The 18,804-nt window shown below is 48.8% G+C and overlaps 2 protein-coding genes across 2 annotated transcripts; one reads left to right on the top strand and one right to left on the bottom strand.

Annotated features, from left to right (window-relative positions):
* The first annotated feature begins 8,058 nt into the window (after positions 1-8,058).
* Positions 8,059-9,815, top strand: LRRC61 (leucine rich repeat containing 61). The gene is made up of 2 exons (XM_053466077.1): positions 8,059-8,120; positions 8,755-9,815. The coding sequence occupies exon 2, from the start codon at positions 8,899-8,901 to the stop codon at positions 9,679-9,681; it is 783 nt and encodes a 260-aa protein (XP_053322052.1). The 5' UTR covers positions 8,059-8,120; positions 8,755-8,898; the 3' UTR covers positions 9,682-9,815.
* A 2,911-nt stretch (positions 9,816-12,726) lies between these two features.
* On the bottom strand, positions 12,727-16,492 carry RARRES2 (retinoic acid receptor responder 2). The gene is made up of 6 exons (XM_053466078.1): positions 16,332-16,492; positions 14,733-14,934; positions 14,479-14,583; positions 14,262-14,360; positions 13,671-13,806; positions 12,727-12,918 (listed from the first exon to the last, which is right to left on the bottom strand). The coding sequence occupies exons 2-5, from the start codon at positions 14,922-14,924 to the stop codon at positions 13,702-13,704; spliced, it is 501 nt and encodes a 166-aa protein (XP_053322053.1). The 5' UTR covers positions 14,925-14,934; positions 16,332-16,492; the 3' UTR covers positions 12,727-12,918; positions 13,671-13,701.
* Positions 16,493-18,804: the final 2,312 nt, after the last annotated feature.

The raw sequence follows: 18,804 nt of genomic DNA, 5'->3' as shown, positions 1-18,804 counted from the left end.
AACAAATTGAGACCCCTATTTTGGGGGGTGGGTTAGAGACGGGGAAGGGAGGGGTTAGAGGCGGGGAAGGGGGGGAGGACCAATAAACAGATCTGTAAACAAACAGCACTCATAAATAGATCCGCAAACCAAATACACTCATAACCAGATCCATAACCAGATCCATAACCAGATCCATAACCAGATCCATAACCAGATCCATAACCAGATCCGTAAAGAGATCTCTGTCAGACTTTGTTATTTCCACAAATCTTGTATGTTTTTTAGAACATTCCGGAGGAACAGATATTATCGAGGAGGAAAAGTAATAAAGAGAGGGTCAAGGTGGCCCCGTTCAGACCTGGAGGACGTTCCCATATCTTCTCGTTTCCCATCCAGGCTGTGGATTTGACACAGGTGGGTTACCTGGGGAGGGGGATAAAAGGTGAACTCATTTCATAAGAAGTAAAGAGAGGCATTAGTAGCAGGTAGAGAGATCTCACCTGGAGTAGTGTATACTGTGCTGGAGACCCCATCTGCAGAAGGCTATCGGCTCCTGAAGACGAGACCAATGACTGATTAAGGTTTGAGTCTTTACAGCAGGAGAAACGGGCGACTAGACGGGGGCCGGGGGGGGTTCTGCATTTCTGAATCTTTGGGGGAGGTGGGATGCGATTCTGGACTCTCAGGGCCGGCCCGACAATGGAGCCGAGCGGGGCAACCACTCCAGGCGGCACTTTCAAAGGTAAGTACAAGGGGGGGGGTAAGGGTAGATAAGGGGGGTAAGGGTAGATAAGGGGGGGGCAGGGACGGGGGGGAGAGAAAGGGTAGATAAGGGGGGGGCGGCATTTTAAAATTGGCCCCAGGCGGCATTTTGCCTTGGGCCGGCCCTGTGGACGCCCAAAGACAACGGATCAATAAACAGATCTATACACAGATCCATAAGCGATATACGGGTTCTTATCAATGTCTTGATTGTCAGGAGGCGAAGTCGGTTGTGGAGACATCGAGGAGGCAAAGCAGGAGCGACGAGAAACAAAAGCGGAGAGCGAAAGCGAGAGCCGGAATATTCTCAGCCAATGGACGGCTCGGAAAACAGGTAACAAAGCGAAGGAGTGCTGGGTCAGTGAGCATGCGCTCTAATTCTTACCAGAGTGGCATAAGGTCGTCTGGGGTCAGCCTTTTCCCAAATATTTACGTGTGCAGAGGAGCTGATAATCTATCCCCCTAATACCCTCATTGGGGGAAGGGCTTTTCACACACACTTTCCGCTCTGTTTGAATCGAGGCTTTTATCTTCTCGTCTCCAAAATAAAGACCCAAAGACAGTCAGCCTCACAAGCCCCCCGCTCCGTATCACCGGAGTCTCCATCTCCAGCGCTGGGGATCCCGGGGGGTGCAGCCCCCCACCCCCGCTACCTGGGCCCAGACAGGTTATCCCTGCCCCCATCTCTAGAATATTTGGACTATCTATTTATGGAAAATACTGAGTGAGTGAATGTGAGCATCACGTTTCACCGGCACGCCGGATCTTATTACTGTCCTGTTTGTTAGGAGGTGAAGAGATCCAGGAGGCAAAACAACAACGACAAGAAACAAAAGCCGAGACCGAGACCCGGGTTATACTCAGCCATGGCACGGCCTGAAAAACAGGTAACAGCGTCAAAGCCAAGCACTGGAAAAGAGTGTCACACAGCATCATCCGGGGTCACGTGGGGTCACACAGCATCATCCGGGGTCACGTGGGGTCACACAGCATCATCCGGGGTCACGTGGGGTCACACAGCATCATCCGGGGTCACGTGGGGTCACACAGCATCATCCGGGGTCACGTGGGGTCACACAGCATCATCCGGGGTCACGTGGGGTCACACAGCATCATCTGGGGTCACGTGGGGTCACACAGCATCATCTGGGATCATGTGGGGTCACACAGCATCATCCGGGGCCATGTGGGGTCACACAGCATCATCTGGGGTCATGTGGGGTCACACAGCATTATCTGAGGTCACGTGGGGTCACACAGCATCATAAGGGGTCATGTGGGGTCACACAGCATCATGTGGGGTCACATAGAATCTGGGGTCATGTGGGATCACACAGCATCATCTGGGTCATGTGGGGTCACACAGCATCATCTGGAGTCATGTGGGGTCAACGACAAGAACAACGACAAGAAACAAAAACCGATAGCAAGACCCGGGTTATACTCATCCCTGATTACTTGGGCGCAGAGTCCACCTCTGTATATGAATGCAAGTATGTCTTCAGCACATGCGTGTATACTGTCACACATACAGTGGTGTGAAATAAAAGTATACTCTCTTGGAATTCTAGGGTTTTAAATATTAGGACAGAATAACAATCATCTAAGAATGATAATAACATTAACAATCGCTTCTCCATTTTGGCTTTATTTTTGTTAAATAAATTATAGGTCATGTGTTGTTTATCTGAGGTTGTATTTACCTATTTTTTTAGACCTGCTAAGGAACAGATGATTGTTATTATGTCCTGATATGTAAAACCACTCCAAGAGGGCGTACTTACTTTTTCACACCACTGTAGTTACGGTCAGCATTATGCATTATCGCCCCCCCCTTTTAATATTCAATAACTTCAGAGATTTCAGCTCCATCCAAAGGTTTTCCATCGTATTGCGATCAGGTCTCTAAAACGGTCATTTTTACATTCTCTGAATCTTTCTTTCAGCGCTCTTGAAGTTGAGTTGATGGAAGCAGAAGATCCGCCGTAAAGAGGGGCAACAATAGTTAAACCTGAAAATGTCCACCACCATGTGCCACGAAGCTACGCGTCATACCACGAGATACAACGCTTTTTGGGTATTTTTTATTATAGTTTTTAGTATAGCGGGTAAGGATACATTAGTTTACTTGACACTATATATATAGGGTGTAAGGATACATTAGTTTACTTGACACTATATATATATATAGGGTGTAAGGATACATTAGTTTACTTGACACTATATATATATATAGGGTGTAAGGATACATTAGTTTACTTGACACTATATATATATATAGGGTGTAAGGATGCATAAAATTATAATCCATGGGCTTCTGAGTGTTTTTAATTCCACTTTTGTATTCTTTGACACATTTTGATACATAAAAGTGAATGAAAATGTGAATTTTTTTCCGTGTGGTTTTTGGTGTTTCGGTTCTTATCTCTGAGACATTTAAGCAGAGACGGTCACATTGTGGGCAAACTCTTCGGTACCATTGAGGGTTCTTACTCGCACTTTTTACACAGTGCGAGTGGTTAGTGGGAGGGGCTTGCACGCGCACTCACTAGTAGATTGTAGCCCTGATTCCCTTTGGCCTGGGGGGGTTGTGGAAACATTCTGGTTGTGGAAACATTCCGGTGTAAAAATCACATGATATTCTGTTGTAATGTTTTCGGCTGACATGTTTGGGCCGGGGGGGGGGGCATCACCAGCACCAGCACCTATGGGGTGTGGGCAAGGAGCCGGATCTCCCTGATCTGTCATGAGATCCTTTATTGGCCCTTTGTCGGCCCAACGGCCTGCTACCTGGGACTGGAGAAAAAAATAAATAAAAGAGAGACAGACATTAGAAATCAGCGAAGGAGAGAAGAGAAAGGAGGGTCAAGAGAAAAGAAGGAGAGAAGAGAAGATGGAAGAGAGACAGCAGAGAAAAGGAGATAAGAGAAGAGACGAGAAAAGGAGAGGGGGTGGGATGAGTGAGGAGATGAGAAGACAGAAAGAGAGGAAATTGGGTGCAGAGACACAGCTACGCACTCACTCTAACACACAGACACTCATACTAACACAAACACTCACACAGACACTGACCCTAACACTCACACAGACACTCACACTAACACTCACACAGACACTGACCCTCACACAAACATTCACACAGACACTGACCCTCACACAAACATTCACACAGACACTGACACTCATACTAACACAAACACTCACACAGACACTGACCCTCACACTAACACTCACACAGACACTGACACTCACACTAACACTCAGACACTCATAATAACACTCACACAGACACTGACCCTCACACAAACACTCACACAGACACTGACACTCATACTAACACAAACACTCACACAGACACTGACCCTCACACAAACACTCACACAGACACTGACAATCATACTAACACAAACACTCACGCAGACTCTAACCCTCACACTAACACAGACACTGACCCTCACACAAACACTCACACAGACACTGACCCTCACACTAACACTCACACAGACACTGACCCTCACACAAACACTCACACAGACACTGACCCTCACACAAACACTCACACAGACACTGACCCTCACACAAACACTCACACAGACACTGACCCTCACACTAACACTCACACAGACACTGACCCTCACACTAACACTCACACAGACACTGACCCTCACACAAACACTCACACAGACACTGACCCTCACACAAACACTCACACAGACACTGGCCCTCACACTAACACTCACACAGACACTGGCCCTCACACAAACACTGACACAGACACTGACCCTCACACTGACACACACTTACCCAGACACTAACACATACTCAGACACTCACACTAACACCTCCCTTACTCCACATGTACCCTCAGCCCGTCTCCGATCCGCCTCACACAATGAGTGCTGCCTTATACTCGGGGAGTTACATAACGTGACATCAGGTGACCTGGTTGAACCATTCAACGGACTAGGAAGAGACACTAAAAATGCCAGGACCTCATCTTCTCACACTCACGCTTCCATTACCTTATCCACCAGAGAGGTAGCCCGGTTCGGACAGCCCCATTGGAAGAACACGAGACACCATACGACGTGACTGCCCCTAAAGATCGATGATACGCGGCAGGGGTGCTTCTTTTGCCTTTGTGTTGTGTGTGTCTCTTTAAGGACAGACAGTGTCATGTCACCATGGTTACAGGCTTTGATTACATTCTTAGCCACGCCCCCAGGTGACTTTATGAATGAGCAGTTTGTAAAGTCGTATCTGTGGCTCATGCGGAGGGTCTCCGGGGCCCCAGGACCGAGGTGGGTAACACAGCCGGGGTTATATTACTGTATACAGCGCTGGGGTTATATTACTGTATACAGCGCTGGGGTTATATTACTGTATACAGCGCTGGGGGTTATATTACTGTATACAGCGCTGGGGGTTATATTACTGTATACAGCGCTGGGGTTATATTACTGTATACAGCGCTGGGGGTTATATTACTGTATACAGCGCTGGGGGTTATATTACTGGATACAGCGCTGGGGGTTATATCACTGTATACAGCGCTGGGGGGTTATATTACTGTATACAGCGCTGGGGGGTATATATTACTGTATACAGTGCTGGGGGGTTATATTACTGTATACAGCGCTGGGGGGTTATATTACTGTATACAGCGCTGGGGGGTTATATTACTGTATACAGCGCTGGGGGGTTATATTACTGTATACAGCGCTGGGGGGTTATATTACTGTATACAGCGCTGGGGGGTTATATTACTGTATACAGCGCTGGGGGTTATATTACTGTATACAGCGCTGGGGGTTATATTACTGTATACAGTTCTGGGGGGTTATATTACTGTATACAGCGCTGGGGGGTTATATTACTGTATACAGGGCTGGGGGGTTATATTACTGTATACAGCGCTGGGGGATTATATTACTGTATACAGCACTGGGGGTTATATTACTGTATACAGCGCTGGGGGGTTATATTACTGTATACAGCGCTGGGGGTTATATTACTGTATACAGCGTTGGGGGTTATATTACTGTATACAGCGCTGGGGGGTTATATTACTGTATACAGCGCTGGGGGGGTTATATTACTGTATACAGCGCTGGGGGTTATATTACTGTATACAGCGCTGGGGGTTATATTACTGTATACAGGGCTGGGGGTTATATTACTGTATACAGCGCTGGGGGTTATATTACTGTATACAGCGCTGGGGGGTTATATTACTGTATACAGTGCGGGGGGGTTATATTACTGTATACAGCGCTGGGGGGTTATATTACTGTATACAGCGCTGGGGGGTTATATTACTGTATACAGCGCTGGGGGTTATATTACTGTATACAGCGCTGGGGGTTATATTACTGTATACAGCGTTGGGGGTTATATTACTGTATACAGCGCTGGGGGGTTATATTACTGTATACAGCGCTGGGGGGGTTATATTACTGTATACAGCGCTGGGGGTTATATTACTGTATACAGCGCTGGGGGTTATATTACTGTATACAGGGCTGGGGGTTATATTACTGTATACAGCGCTGGGGGGTTATATTACTGTATACAGCGCTGGGGGGTTATATTACTGTATACAGCGCTGGGGGTTATATTACTGTATACAGCGCTGGGGGTTATATTACTGTATACAGTTCTGGGGGGTTATATTACTGTATACAGCGCTGGGGGGTTATATTACTGTATACAGGGCTGGGGGGTTATATTACTGTATACAGTTCTGGGGGGTTATATTACTGTATACAGCGCTGGGGGGTTATATTACTGTATACAGCGCTGGGGGGTTATATTACTGTATACAGCGCTGGGGGTTATATTACTGTATACAGCGTTGGGGGTTATATTACTGTATACAGCGCTGGGGGGTTATATTACTGTATACAGCGCTGGGGGGGTTATATTACTGTATACAGCACTGGGGGTTATATTACTGTATACAGCGCTGGGGGTTATATTACTGTATACAGGGCTGGGGGTTATATTACTGTATACAGCGCTGGGGGGTTATATTACTGTATACAGTGCGGGGGGGGTATTACGGTATACAGTGCTGGGGGGTTATATTACTGTATACAGCGCTGGGGGGTTATATTACTGTATACAGCGCTGGGGGGTTATATTACTGTATACAGTGCTGGGGGTTATATTACTGTATACAGTGCTGGGGGTTATATTACTGTATACAGTGCGGGGGGTTATATTACTGTATACAGCGCTGGGGGTTATATTACTGTATACAGCGCTGGGGGGTTATTCTGTATACAGCGCTGGGGGTTATATTACTGTATACAGCGCTGGGGGGTTATATTACTGTATACAGCGCTGGGGGGTGTAATATTACTGTATACAGTGCGGGGGGTTATATTACTGTATACAGCGCTGGGGGTTATATTACTGTATACAGCGCTGGGGGGTTATTCTGTATACTGGGAGCTTGTGACGGATCGTCCTGTGCCCCAGACTGGACACATCCGCCCGTCAGCTCCTTCCCTCTCCCAGTAAGCGGACGCGCTGTGGCTGTCCGAAGAAAGCAGTCCCAGACCAGCACTTCCCTCAATCATGAGACAGAACTTCATGCTTTGAGGTTAAAAACAGAACTCCCTTTATTACAAACACACAGAACTTATATACAATCTCCATTCACTGTGCACCGAACCCAACCCCCAATCCCATCAGCCACATCCCCTCACAAATCCCATCAGCCACATCCTCTCACAAATCCCATCACTCACATCCCCTCACAAATCCCATCAGCCACATCCCCTCACAAATCCCATCACTCCCATCCCCTCACAAATCCCATCAGCCACATCCCCTCACAAATCCCATCACTCATATCCCATCACAAATCCCATCACTCACATCCCCTCACAAATCCCATCAGCCACATCCCCTCACAAATCCCATCACTCATATCCCATCACAAATCCCATCACTCACATCCCCTCACAAATCCCATCAGCCCCATCCCCTCACAAACCCCATGGGTATACAGGGGATGTATCAGGTGAGGGGATTAAGGGATACAATGGGTTTCCCCCACCTGTGTAATCCCCCCTGTAGTGCGGGGGCCGGCGGGGCAGACAGGGCTGTGCTGGCTGATTAAGAGCTCCAGCCAGATTATAGGATCGTCTCTTTGAAGGCTGGAGCTGCAGCCGCATTCAAACCGGGTACACAGAAATATAATAATAATAATAACAGTGAAGATCAGACAGGGTTCCTCACAGAGCTGTTCTGCGTATACTGGGAGTTGGCTCCACCTCTCTCGTTACCCAGAATGCTCTACTTTTCTGGGATGTTAACCCGACGAGAGGCAGGAGCTGATGGTTTCCATGGTAAGTGCAGCACCTTAGGTACCAGAAGCAGACGTCGGTGGCAGAAAATCTTTTACTGGGGTCACCGGGGCCCAGATACTGACCCGGCCCGGGAATGGGGGCCCCAATATAAGCGCCGTACGGGGGTTCTTCGGCCGGCGGGGGTATTTTTAGTGATTGGAGGGAAACCTGAAGAATCCGTCTGATAAATCGCGGCAGAACCCGAAACCCCGAGCTGTCTGTCTGTCTGTGTCTCCTCTGTCACATCTGTTTTCAGCTGGCTGTCTCTTTCTCCCTGTCTATTTTCGGCTGTCTGTCTCTGTTTTTGGCAGTTTCCTCCATCTCTTGGTGCTTGTAGCTGTCTGCCCCCCCCGTCTGTCTCATTCACTGTTTTTTCCCCCGTGTGCGCGTCACATTCTGTCTTTCTGCCTGTGTGACAGTCTCTCTGAGACCCGCTGTGAATGACCGTGTGACGGATCGCACCGAGGGAAGCTAACGGTTAATCGCTTTGGTTTGTCACCTGTCTGGCACTCAAAGTGTTAAATGCCATTTCCCCAGCTGTCTCGTTAGAGAGTCCGTTAGTTAATTGACCGATGAAGTGGGTGAGGAATGTTAACCCTTCGCGGGTGGAGGTATCACTGCGTTGACGGACGGGGTCTCTTTCTCCTTTCAGGTCGGCCACAAACCGTGACGTTTCTGACCGCCGACAGACAGCCGCCCGGCCACCGCATCGATCTCCCAAAGAGACCGCTCCTCGCCGTCTCGCTGCTGTTGGGGTTATCCGGCTTTATATTTATTGGGGCTCCTCTCGTGTGTCATGGAGAGCAGGAGCGGTAAGGAGCAGGCACCGGAGAGCGGCGCGGTCACTCACGAGATGCTGAAGTCGAGGACGGGCGAGTTTGACTTGGAGTCCATTCTGTTCCTGAAGCTCCGGGACGTCGGGCTCCACGATCTCGGCTGCCTCGGCGAATGCCTGAACCTGGAGCGTCTAGACCTTTCCGGCAACCACATCTCCCACCTGGGCCCCTTGTCCTCCCTGAAGCTGATGGTCGCCCTCAATTTGTCCTCCAACCGGATCTCGTCCGTGGAGCCCCTGGCCCTCTGCGACAGCCTGCAGACCCTCAACGTGGCCGGGAACCTCCTGTGTAGCGTCGAGAACCTCTCGTGCTTGAGGGGTCTGCGCAAGCTGGAGAGCCTTCGGCTGCGGGACCCCCTGTACGCTTTGAGTAACCCCCTGTGTAATAACGCCACCTACAGGCACTCGGTGCTCGACGCCGTCCCCAGCGTCCGGGTCATCGACGGCGAGAGGGTGGCCGGCTCCGGGAGCGACCTCTACCACCTCTGCAAGGACATCGATAACTCGCTGAAGAGGTTTATCGGCGGCGGGGCGCTGGACGCGCCGGGGGCGGTGAAGCCGTGGGTGGAGGAGGGGTATTGGGAGCTGAAACCCACCCAGAGCGCCATCATGGAAGAGACCTACAAACAATTTAACGACGTTCTGCAAGAGTGCAAAGAACTGGGCAGGAGAGCGGACGACGCGATCGCGCAGGCCGAGAGGACCCTCGACGTAAGGCACCAACCCAACTCCTATGTCTTCTGAGGACTCGTGTGTTGGAGAACTCCCAGCACTCCCAGCTCTGCACGAGTATTCTATGTGGCAACTCTCTGTGTCTTTCTATCCTCCTCTACGGAACCCTCTGTGAAAAAATATTACCCTTTATAAGAAAATAAAAATCTCGCGTCATGTGATACAAGCGAGTAATTGGACTTTCTTAAATCTGTATTTTAACGTTTCTCTCCCGTCTCCTCTCCCTGTCTCTCATTCCCGCTCTCTCCTCTACCTTCTCTCTCTTCAGTCCCATCTCCTCTCTTCTCTCCCAGGCTTTCCCATTTCCTCTCTCTGTTCTCTTCCTGTCTCTCTCTCACCCGTCTCTCTTGCATGTCTCTCTCTCATCTCCTCTCTCTAATCTTCCCGTCTCTCTCTCTCACCCGTCTCTCTTGCATGTCTCTCTCTCATCTCCTCTCTCTAATCTTCCCGTCTCTCTTCTCTGCATGTCTCTCTCCGATCTCCTCTTTTTATTCTCTCCCCGTCTCTCTCATCTCCTCTCTCCCCCAAGCTGGACATATCGAGACCCCTCAGTCTCTCCAGGTAATGTAAAAAGGCAGAGCCGACCATCAAGAGCTCCTGTAATCGAGGCTGTTGGCAGGTGCTGGTGTGCCGGGCCTGCTGATTCGTTCGTGAGTTATGCCCATATTGTGAGTGCTGTAACCCTACCATACACCATACAGTAACACTCACACTCATGCTAACACCATACACTAACATATACTTACACACTCTAACAACATATAGTTGTGTACACACGCTAACATATTCTGATCACTGACACGCTACAGTAAAACACACGCTGACATCATACGCTCACGTACACACATGCTAACACCATACACTAATACACACACTCTAACACTATTTGCTGACATACACACTCATGTTAATGCCATACACAACACCACATTCAGGGTGTTGCAGTGGATGTAATCTACTTGGATTTTGCCGAGGCGTTTGACTCGGTTCCACACAATAGGTTAGAATTCAGACTGAAGGAAATTGGTCTGGATGCAAATTCTTGTTCTTGGGTAGAACATCGGCTTAGAGGTAGAGAACAGAGAGTTGTTATAAATGGTAAATTTTCAAGCTGGTGGAAAGTGGTAAGCGGTGTCCCTCAGGGTTCTGGGACCAATTTTATTCAACATATTTATAAATGACCTGGCAGTAGGCGTTGAAAGTCATGTTTCTGTGTTTGCAGATGACACTAAACTAGGTAAAGTTATACAGGGCGAGCGGATATTACTGTGCTGCAGAGGGATCTAGATAGACTGGGGGGCCGGGCACACAAATGGTGGATGAAATTCAGTGTAGATAAATGTAAAGTTATGCACTTCGGGGTAAGGAACGCACAAGCAACCTACACCCTAAACGGTAGTGAATTAGGGGTAATGACAAATGAGAAGGATTTGGGAATTGTTACAGACAACAAACTCGGCAACAATGTGCGATGTCAGTCTGCAGTTGCTAAGGCCAGTAAGGTGTTGTCGTGTATAAAAAGGGGCATCAAGTCGCGGAATAAAGATATAATTTTGCCTCTGTATAAATCAATGGTAAGGCCGAACCTTGAATATGCTGTGCAATTTTGGGCACCTTTTCTAAAGAAGGATATCATAGCACTAGAAAGGTGCAGAGGCGGCTACAAAATTAATAAAAGGAATGGAGCGCTATAGTTATGAAGAAAGGTTAACTCATTTAAATCTGTTTAGTTTAGAAAAACGTCGCCTCAGAGGGGATATGATAGCGTTATATAAATATATTCGGGGCCGATACAAACCATTGTGTGGAAATCTGTTCATAAACAGGACTATGCATAGGACACGTGGTCATGCGTTTAGACTGGAAGAAAGGAGATTTAGTCTAAGGCAGAGGAAAGGGTTTTTTACAGTAAGGGCAGTAAGGATGTGGAATTCTCTGCCTGCAGAGGTAGTTTTATCAGAGTCTGTACAGACGTTTAAACTGCAACTGGATGGATACCTGGAAAAACATAATATTCGGGGATATAATCTGTAATTATGGGGAAACAGCTTATTGATCCAAGGAGAAATCTGACTGCCATTTTGGGGTCAAGAAGGAGTTTTTTTCCCTGGTTGGTGCAAAGTTGGAGGGAGCGAGGCCGGGGTTTTTTTTGCCTTCTTTTGGATCAACAGCAACAGATTAACAGATGTGGGAGGGGCTGAACTTGATGGACGCCTGTCTTTTTTCAGCCTATGTAACTATGTAACTATGTAACATTCTTATACACATGCAGACACCATCCAACAACAAACACACACACTGGCTAACACTGTACATATGAACACATACACTACAGTATACACTCACTCACACTCTGACACTACAGTATACACTCACTCACACTCTGACAATACAGTGAGGGGATTAAACATGACTCACACTGACTCCGGCACTATACATATGCACACACACACACCGACTCTGACACTACAGATATACACATACACTCACACACTGACACTACAGTATACACTCACACACTGACTCCGGCACTATACATATGCACACTCACACTCACTACACATCCACTGACTGACTGACACTACCACCAACTCGTCATTGTTAGTAGATGTTTGTATTTTTATCACATGGCGTCCATGACTGCCGATAACGGCGCAGATTAAGTTAACGGACTGGCGCGGGGTGAAGCGCGGGGTGAAGCGCGGGGGGCTACGGGGGGCTACGGGCAGCGGGTTCTTCCTGATTGATACTTTTTGGGGTTGGAGCGGGTATCCTCGATTATTACCACCCCCACCACATCCCTCTGATGAACTGAGTGGCTGGCTGAACGTAATAGGAGTTGTACTCCGCAGCAGCTGTGGCGTTTCTGTTGTGGGTCCTTACCCCGGGTGTATTTATTCATCATAGAAATTCTGCCCCGTAGAGGGGTATTATGCGTGGCACTCGTGTCAGTTGTGGGTCTCGAGGGGGTAATGTGGGTTCTTAGGGGCCGCTTCATACCCTGACGCCCCTATGTATTGTGTATTTGCAGGAGTTGGCTGCGCGGGGCGGTATAGATACAGATAGAAATATAGGTAACAGCTTATTAACCCTCTGCATGCCATCATGTGTATATTTCTATAGGGCTGCGGTGTCACCTGCACCTGGTTCTCTGTGCCCCGCACACACTACGTACGGGATAATGTATAGCAGGCGGTATAGTGTCAGCTTCTGTCAGTGTCTTTGGCGCTCGATGATCTCCATGCGCGACTGCAAAGGAAGGAAAGAGGAGAATTAAATAGATAAAACCCCCAAGCGTGGCCGTTCTGCCCTATTGCCCCATCCTTACACCCGGCAGTCCTGCGCGCTTCACTCCCCCGGGCAGAATAAAGCTGTGACTGTTCCTTTAAGAAGACCCCATTATAAAGGGCATTTCTCAGCCAAATTGGGGTAATATAACCCCTATGACCCTCAGCCAGGGTAATACTGTTGTTGTTTTACGGCAGCAGCCCCTGCCTCTCTCTGAGTGTGAAACGCGTCGGTGTAACGACCCCCGGGGGGGGCTTCCCGATCTGTTATCCTGTAATCCGTACGGAAACGGTGCAAGCGGGTAACGAGCGGGAGACCCCGAGAAACGTCTGAGAATATCCGTCACCCTCAGTGAGGAGGAGCCTGTACCCCCCGCACCCCCTGTACCTCCCCGTACCCCCTGCACCTCCTGTACCCCCCGCACTCCCCGTACCTCCCGTACCCCCCGTACCCCCCGCACCTCCCGTACACCCCGTACCTCCCGCACCTCCCGTACACCCCGTACCCCCTGCACCTCCTGTACCTCTCTGCATCTCCCGTACCCCCCATACCTCCTGTACACCCCGTACCCCCTGCACCTCCTGTACCCCCCGCACTCCCCGTACCTCCCGCACCGCCCGTACACCCCGTACCTCCCGTACACCCCGTACCCCCTGCACCTCCCGTACCTCTCTGCATCTCCCGGACCCCCATACCTCCTGTACCCCCCATACCCCCCGTACCTCCTCCGTCACCCGCAGCGCATCACTGGGATTTCAGGAAGCTGAAGGCTCCGGGCAGTCTCAGCTCTCCAGTTTCATTCCTGTCCTGCACCTCCTTACACGACGTCTCCCTCTTCCTCGTACGTTCCTGGGGAGAGAGACAGAGAGAGACGGCTTAGAGCGCCCGCTAGACAGCGGCCGAGTAGAGCAAAGATAATCGCCCGTTTCTCCTGCTGTAACGACTCAAACCTTAATCAGTCGTTGGTCTCGTCTTAGATTCAGGAGCCGTATGTCTATCCCATGCATGTTTAATCCCCTCACTGTATTACCCTCTACCACTTCTGCTGGGAGGCTGCTCCACTTATCTACCCCCCTTCCATCCCATCTCAGCCTGTGTTAGTGTTAGATTCTCTTGTTGTAATTTTTTCTCCCGTCCTTTATCCCCTTATGGATTTAAATGTCTCTCTCCTGCCTCCTCTCTATTACCCTCCCCTCTCTTCTCTCCCCCATCTCTTCCTCATCCCCTTTCTCTCCTCTCTCTCTTCTTTCCCCTGTCTTTCTCTTCCATCCCCTCTCTCTTCTCTCTCCCAAGCCGGTACTCACGGGAGTGACGCTGCGCTGCGGAATGCAGTCCTTCAGCTCGGAGATCACCTGGTGGGAGTTGAACTCGAACTTAAAGCAGGTGAAGCAGTTATAGACCCTCTGGGTGATAAAAGGAAAGGCGGAGAACATCAGGTAACGGGCGACAAACCCCCCAGAATCCCCCTTAAGACATGCGCGACTCCAGCGCCCCGGGGGTCACCCCCCAGCGCGTTCTCACCGGGTTTTTGGGGGTCTTGCACTTGGGCTCCATCCATTGGTGCTTCCGGCAGTCGGTCTGCTTCATGGTGAACTCCACGCGGACGAAGATCCCCGCCGGGAATTCCTGCAATAAAGATGGGGGGACGGTGACCTCGAGATCCTGCCCCCCCCCGCAGGCGGAGCGATGACACGAGGGGGGGCTGTTTTTTAGGTCCCCCCCCGGGTTCACCCAATACAGAGACCCCCCCCCAATCCCGAGGCTGCTCTCCTCACCATTTGATTGGCTCTTTGGAAGGACGTGGCGTGGAAGCCGTTATTGATGTAATCGCGAGCGTGGAACTCGCGCATCACCGAGTGGACGGCCCTTCTCTGCATGGACGTCAACTCCTTCTCGGGGATCTGAGCCTCGACGGCCATCGCCAGGACGGCAGCAACGGCAGCAACGGCCCCCCACAAGCCCCTCATCTCCACGAGTCTGCACAGCGGACCCCAAAAAAGGAAGAAAGAGCCCATTAATTGCAGAGCCCGGCTCTGACCCCACGGGCGACTGTTAGAAAAATGCTTGCGTTTTCCTAAATATTATCGCTGACAAAGACATCAGAAAGCAGGGAATGCCGAGTCTGTGATATATTCACGAGTTCCCGCCAACACGCCTACTCTGTGTTATTCTATATATATATATATATATATATATATATATATATATATATATACACACGCGCACACACACGCGCACACACACGCGCGCGCACACACACACACACGTGCAAAGGGTCGAGTCTAGGCCATTCTTAATTATGCAGCTTTAGAGGCGTAACCTGCTTGAAAAGTAACCAATCAGAATGATGCCTGCTATTAGAAGTAGATAAGAGGTTATATAAACCATGTAATCCAAACATGTAATCAGACAACGCGTGATGTATGTGTGTTGCGTGCCTCGTCTCGATTCTGCGCATGATCTTAATAAATGAAAACTCTTTCTGAGGAGAATTCGCCCATTAATTCAGCCAACAGCGACCCCACTGGGAAGGGCGGGAACGCGGCCCCTTCTAAGTGTATTAAGCGCCCGTGGGGCCCGGATCTCCCCTGCAGATAAATCGACGGCGGATAAGACCCCTCCGGCCCGTCCAGTCACCCCTTTTTTTGGATGTAAGGGGTTTATTATTATCATTATTTATTGTTTTATATAGCGCCATCATATTCCGTAGCGCTGTACAATGGGTGGACATAACAAGTAGCATGGAACATAACAGATTGACTTACAGAGACAACAGGTGAGGAGGGCCCTGCGCACAGGAGCTTACAATCTAGAGGGACCCACATCAGTCCTTGGTCGGGTCCTGGGGGGGGGGTTATGTCTATCGCATGCATGTTTAAATCCCCTCACTGTATTACCCTCTACCACTTCTGCTGGGAGACTGTTCCATTTATCTACTACCCTCTGAGAAACGTAGAACTTCCCTGGTTATTAAAAGATAGATGACTTTGTCCTTTAAGGACCCGCTTTATGGAAGAAATAAACCCGGTTTAGTGAAATACTTCCCCTCCCCCAACCTGTTTACTGGTTTTGTTCTTCCGTCCCAGTGCTTTGTGTGGTTCCGTGACTCGGACCGGTGGGGGGGCTCTCCATCCATCATCCTTTTATCTAGCAGAGCGGACCGGCAGGAGCGTCACCGATATACGGTATATATATATTTATATATATTATCATCCGCCTGCCCCAACAGGCTGGGGGAAGGGAAACTGTCACTCTCTCTGATAAGCCCCCCCTCCCGACTGCCCGTTTCCCTGTCTGCATGCCCCCCCTCCAAAGTGTGTTTGCCCACCTGCTTGTTTGCCCCCCGAGCGTCTATTTGCTGTCTGATTGTTTACCTCAAGCGTCCGTTTGCCCGTCTGCTTGTTTGCCCCCCCGGGTGTCCGTTTGTCCGTCTCTTTTACCTCTGATCCGCCGACCAGTCTTCACCCTCCCAGCGAACTCAAGAAAACTTTCACTTTCCCAGAACACAGAATCCTCGGCTCCGGCCACATGATCAGGAAACAGCCCCTTCCCACGGCTTCTGGGGGAAACAATGCAGTAATTCCTCCCCACGGACACTCTCACTCTGGGATTTAACCCACGCGGCGCTTAGTTGTGAATGAATTCCATGACACCAACACCATCTACTAACACACACGCACACTCATACCATACACTGATACACACACACCAACACCATCTACTAACACACACGCACACTCATACCATACACTAATATACACACACACCAACACCATCTACTAACACACACACACACTCATACCATACACTAATACACACACACACCAACACCATCTACTAACACACACGCACACTCATACCATACACTAATGTACACACACACCAACACCATCTACTAACACACACGTACACTCATACCATACACTAATATACACACACAGCAACACCATCTACTAACACACACGCACACTCATACCATACACTGATACACACACACCACCACCATCTACTAACACACACGCACACTCATACCATACACTGATACACACACACACCAACACCATCTACTAACACACACACACACTCATACCATACACTGATACACACACACCACCACCATCTACTAACACACACGCACACTCATACCATACACTGATACACACACACCAACACCATCTACTAACACACACACACACTCATACCATACACTGATACACACACACCACCACCATCTACTAACACACACACACACTCATACCATACACTGATACACACACACCAACACCATTTACTAACACACACGCACACTCATACCATACACTAATATACACACACACCAACACCATCTACTAACACACACGCACACTCATACCATACACTAATATACACACACACCAACACCATCTACTAACACAAACGCACACTCATACCATACACTGATATACACACACACCAACACCATCTACTAACACACACGCACACTCATACCATACACTAATATACACACACAGCAACACCATCTACTAACACACACGCACACTCATACCATACACTAATATACACACACAGCAACACCATCTACTAACACACACGCACACTCATACCATACACTGATACACACACACCACCACCATCTACTAACACACACGCACACTCATACCATACACTGATACACACACACACCAACACCATCTACTAACACACACACACACTCATACCATACACTGATACACACACACCACCACCATCTACTAACACACACGCACACTCATACCATACACTGATACACACACACCAACACCATCTACTAACACACACACACACTCATACCATACACTGATACACACACACCACCACCATCTACTAACACACACACACACTCATACCATACACTGATACACACACACCACCACCATCTACTAACACACACGCACACTCATACCATACACTGATACACACACACCAACACCATCTACTAACACACACACACACTCATACCATACACTGATACACACACACCAACACCATTTACTAACACACACGCACACTCATACCATACACTAATATACACACACACCAACACCATCTACTAACACACACGCACACTCATACCATACACTAATATACACACACACCAACACCATCTACTAACACAAACGCACACTCATACCATACACTGACACACACACACCAACACCATCTACTAACACACACGCACACTCATACCATACACTAATATACACACACACCAACACCATCTACTAACACAAACGCACACTCATACCATACACTGATATACACACACACCAACACCATCTACTAACACACACGCACACTCATACCATACACTAATATACACACACAGCAACACCATCTACTAACACACACGCACACTCATACCATACACTAATATACACACACACCAACACCATCTACTAACACACACGCACACTCATACCATACACTGATACACACACACCAACACCATCTACTAACACACACGCACACTCATACCATACACTGATATACACACACACCAACACCATCTACTAACAAACATGCACACTCATACCATACACTGATATACACACACACCACCATCTACTAACACACACGTACACTCATACCATACACTGATACACACACACGTACACCACCACCATCTACTAACACACACGCACACTCATACCATACACTAATATACACACACACCAACACCATCTACTAACACACACACACACACTCATACCATACACTGATACACACACACCACCACCATCTACTAACACACACGCACACTCATACCATACACTGATACACACACACCAACACCATCTACTAACACAC

The sequence above is a fragment of the Spea bombifrons genome, chromosome 5 (assembly GCF_027358695.1).
Source record: "Spea bombifrons isolate aSpeBom1 chromosome 5, aSpeBom1.2.pri, whole genome shotgun sequence".
Lineage (NCBI taxonomy): Eukaryota > Metazoa > Chordata > Amphibia > Anura > Pelobatidae > Spea > Spea bombifrons.
This window is presented reverse-complemented; position numbering and strand designations above follow the sequence as displayed.

Excerpts from the sequence above, each read along its gene's own strand:
- LRRC61 (XM_053466077.1), top strand. The coding sequence starts at position 8,899 with ATGGAGAGCAGGAGCGGTAAGGAGCAGGCACCGGAGAGCGGCGCGGTC.
- RARRES2 (XM_053466078.1), bottom strand. The coding sequence starts at position 14,924 with ATGAGGGGCTTGTGGGGGGCCGTTGCTGCCGTTGCTGCCGTCCTGGCG. Across the intron at positions 14,361-14,478 it reads GCAAGACCCCCAAAAACCCG|AGGGTCTATAACTGCTTCAC; the intron begins GTGAGAACGCGC and ends TTTATCACCCAG. Across the intron at positions 13,807-14,261 it reads CGCAGCGCAGCGTCACTCCC|GAACGTACGAGGAAGAGGGA; the intron begins GTGAGTACCGGC and ends CTCTCTCCCCAG.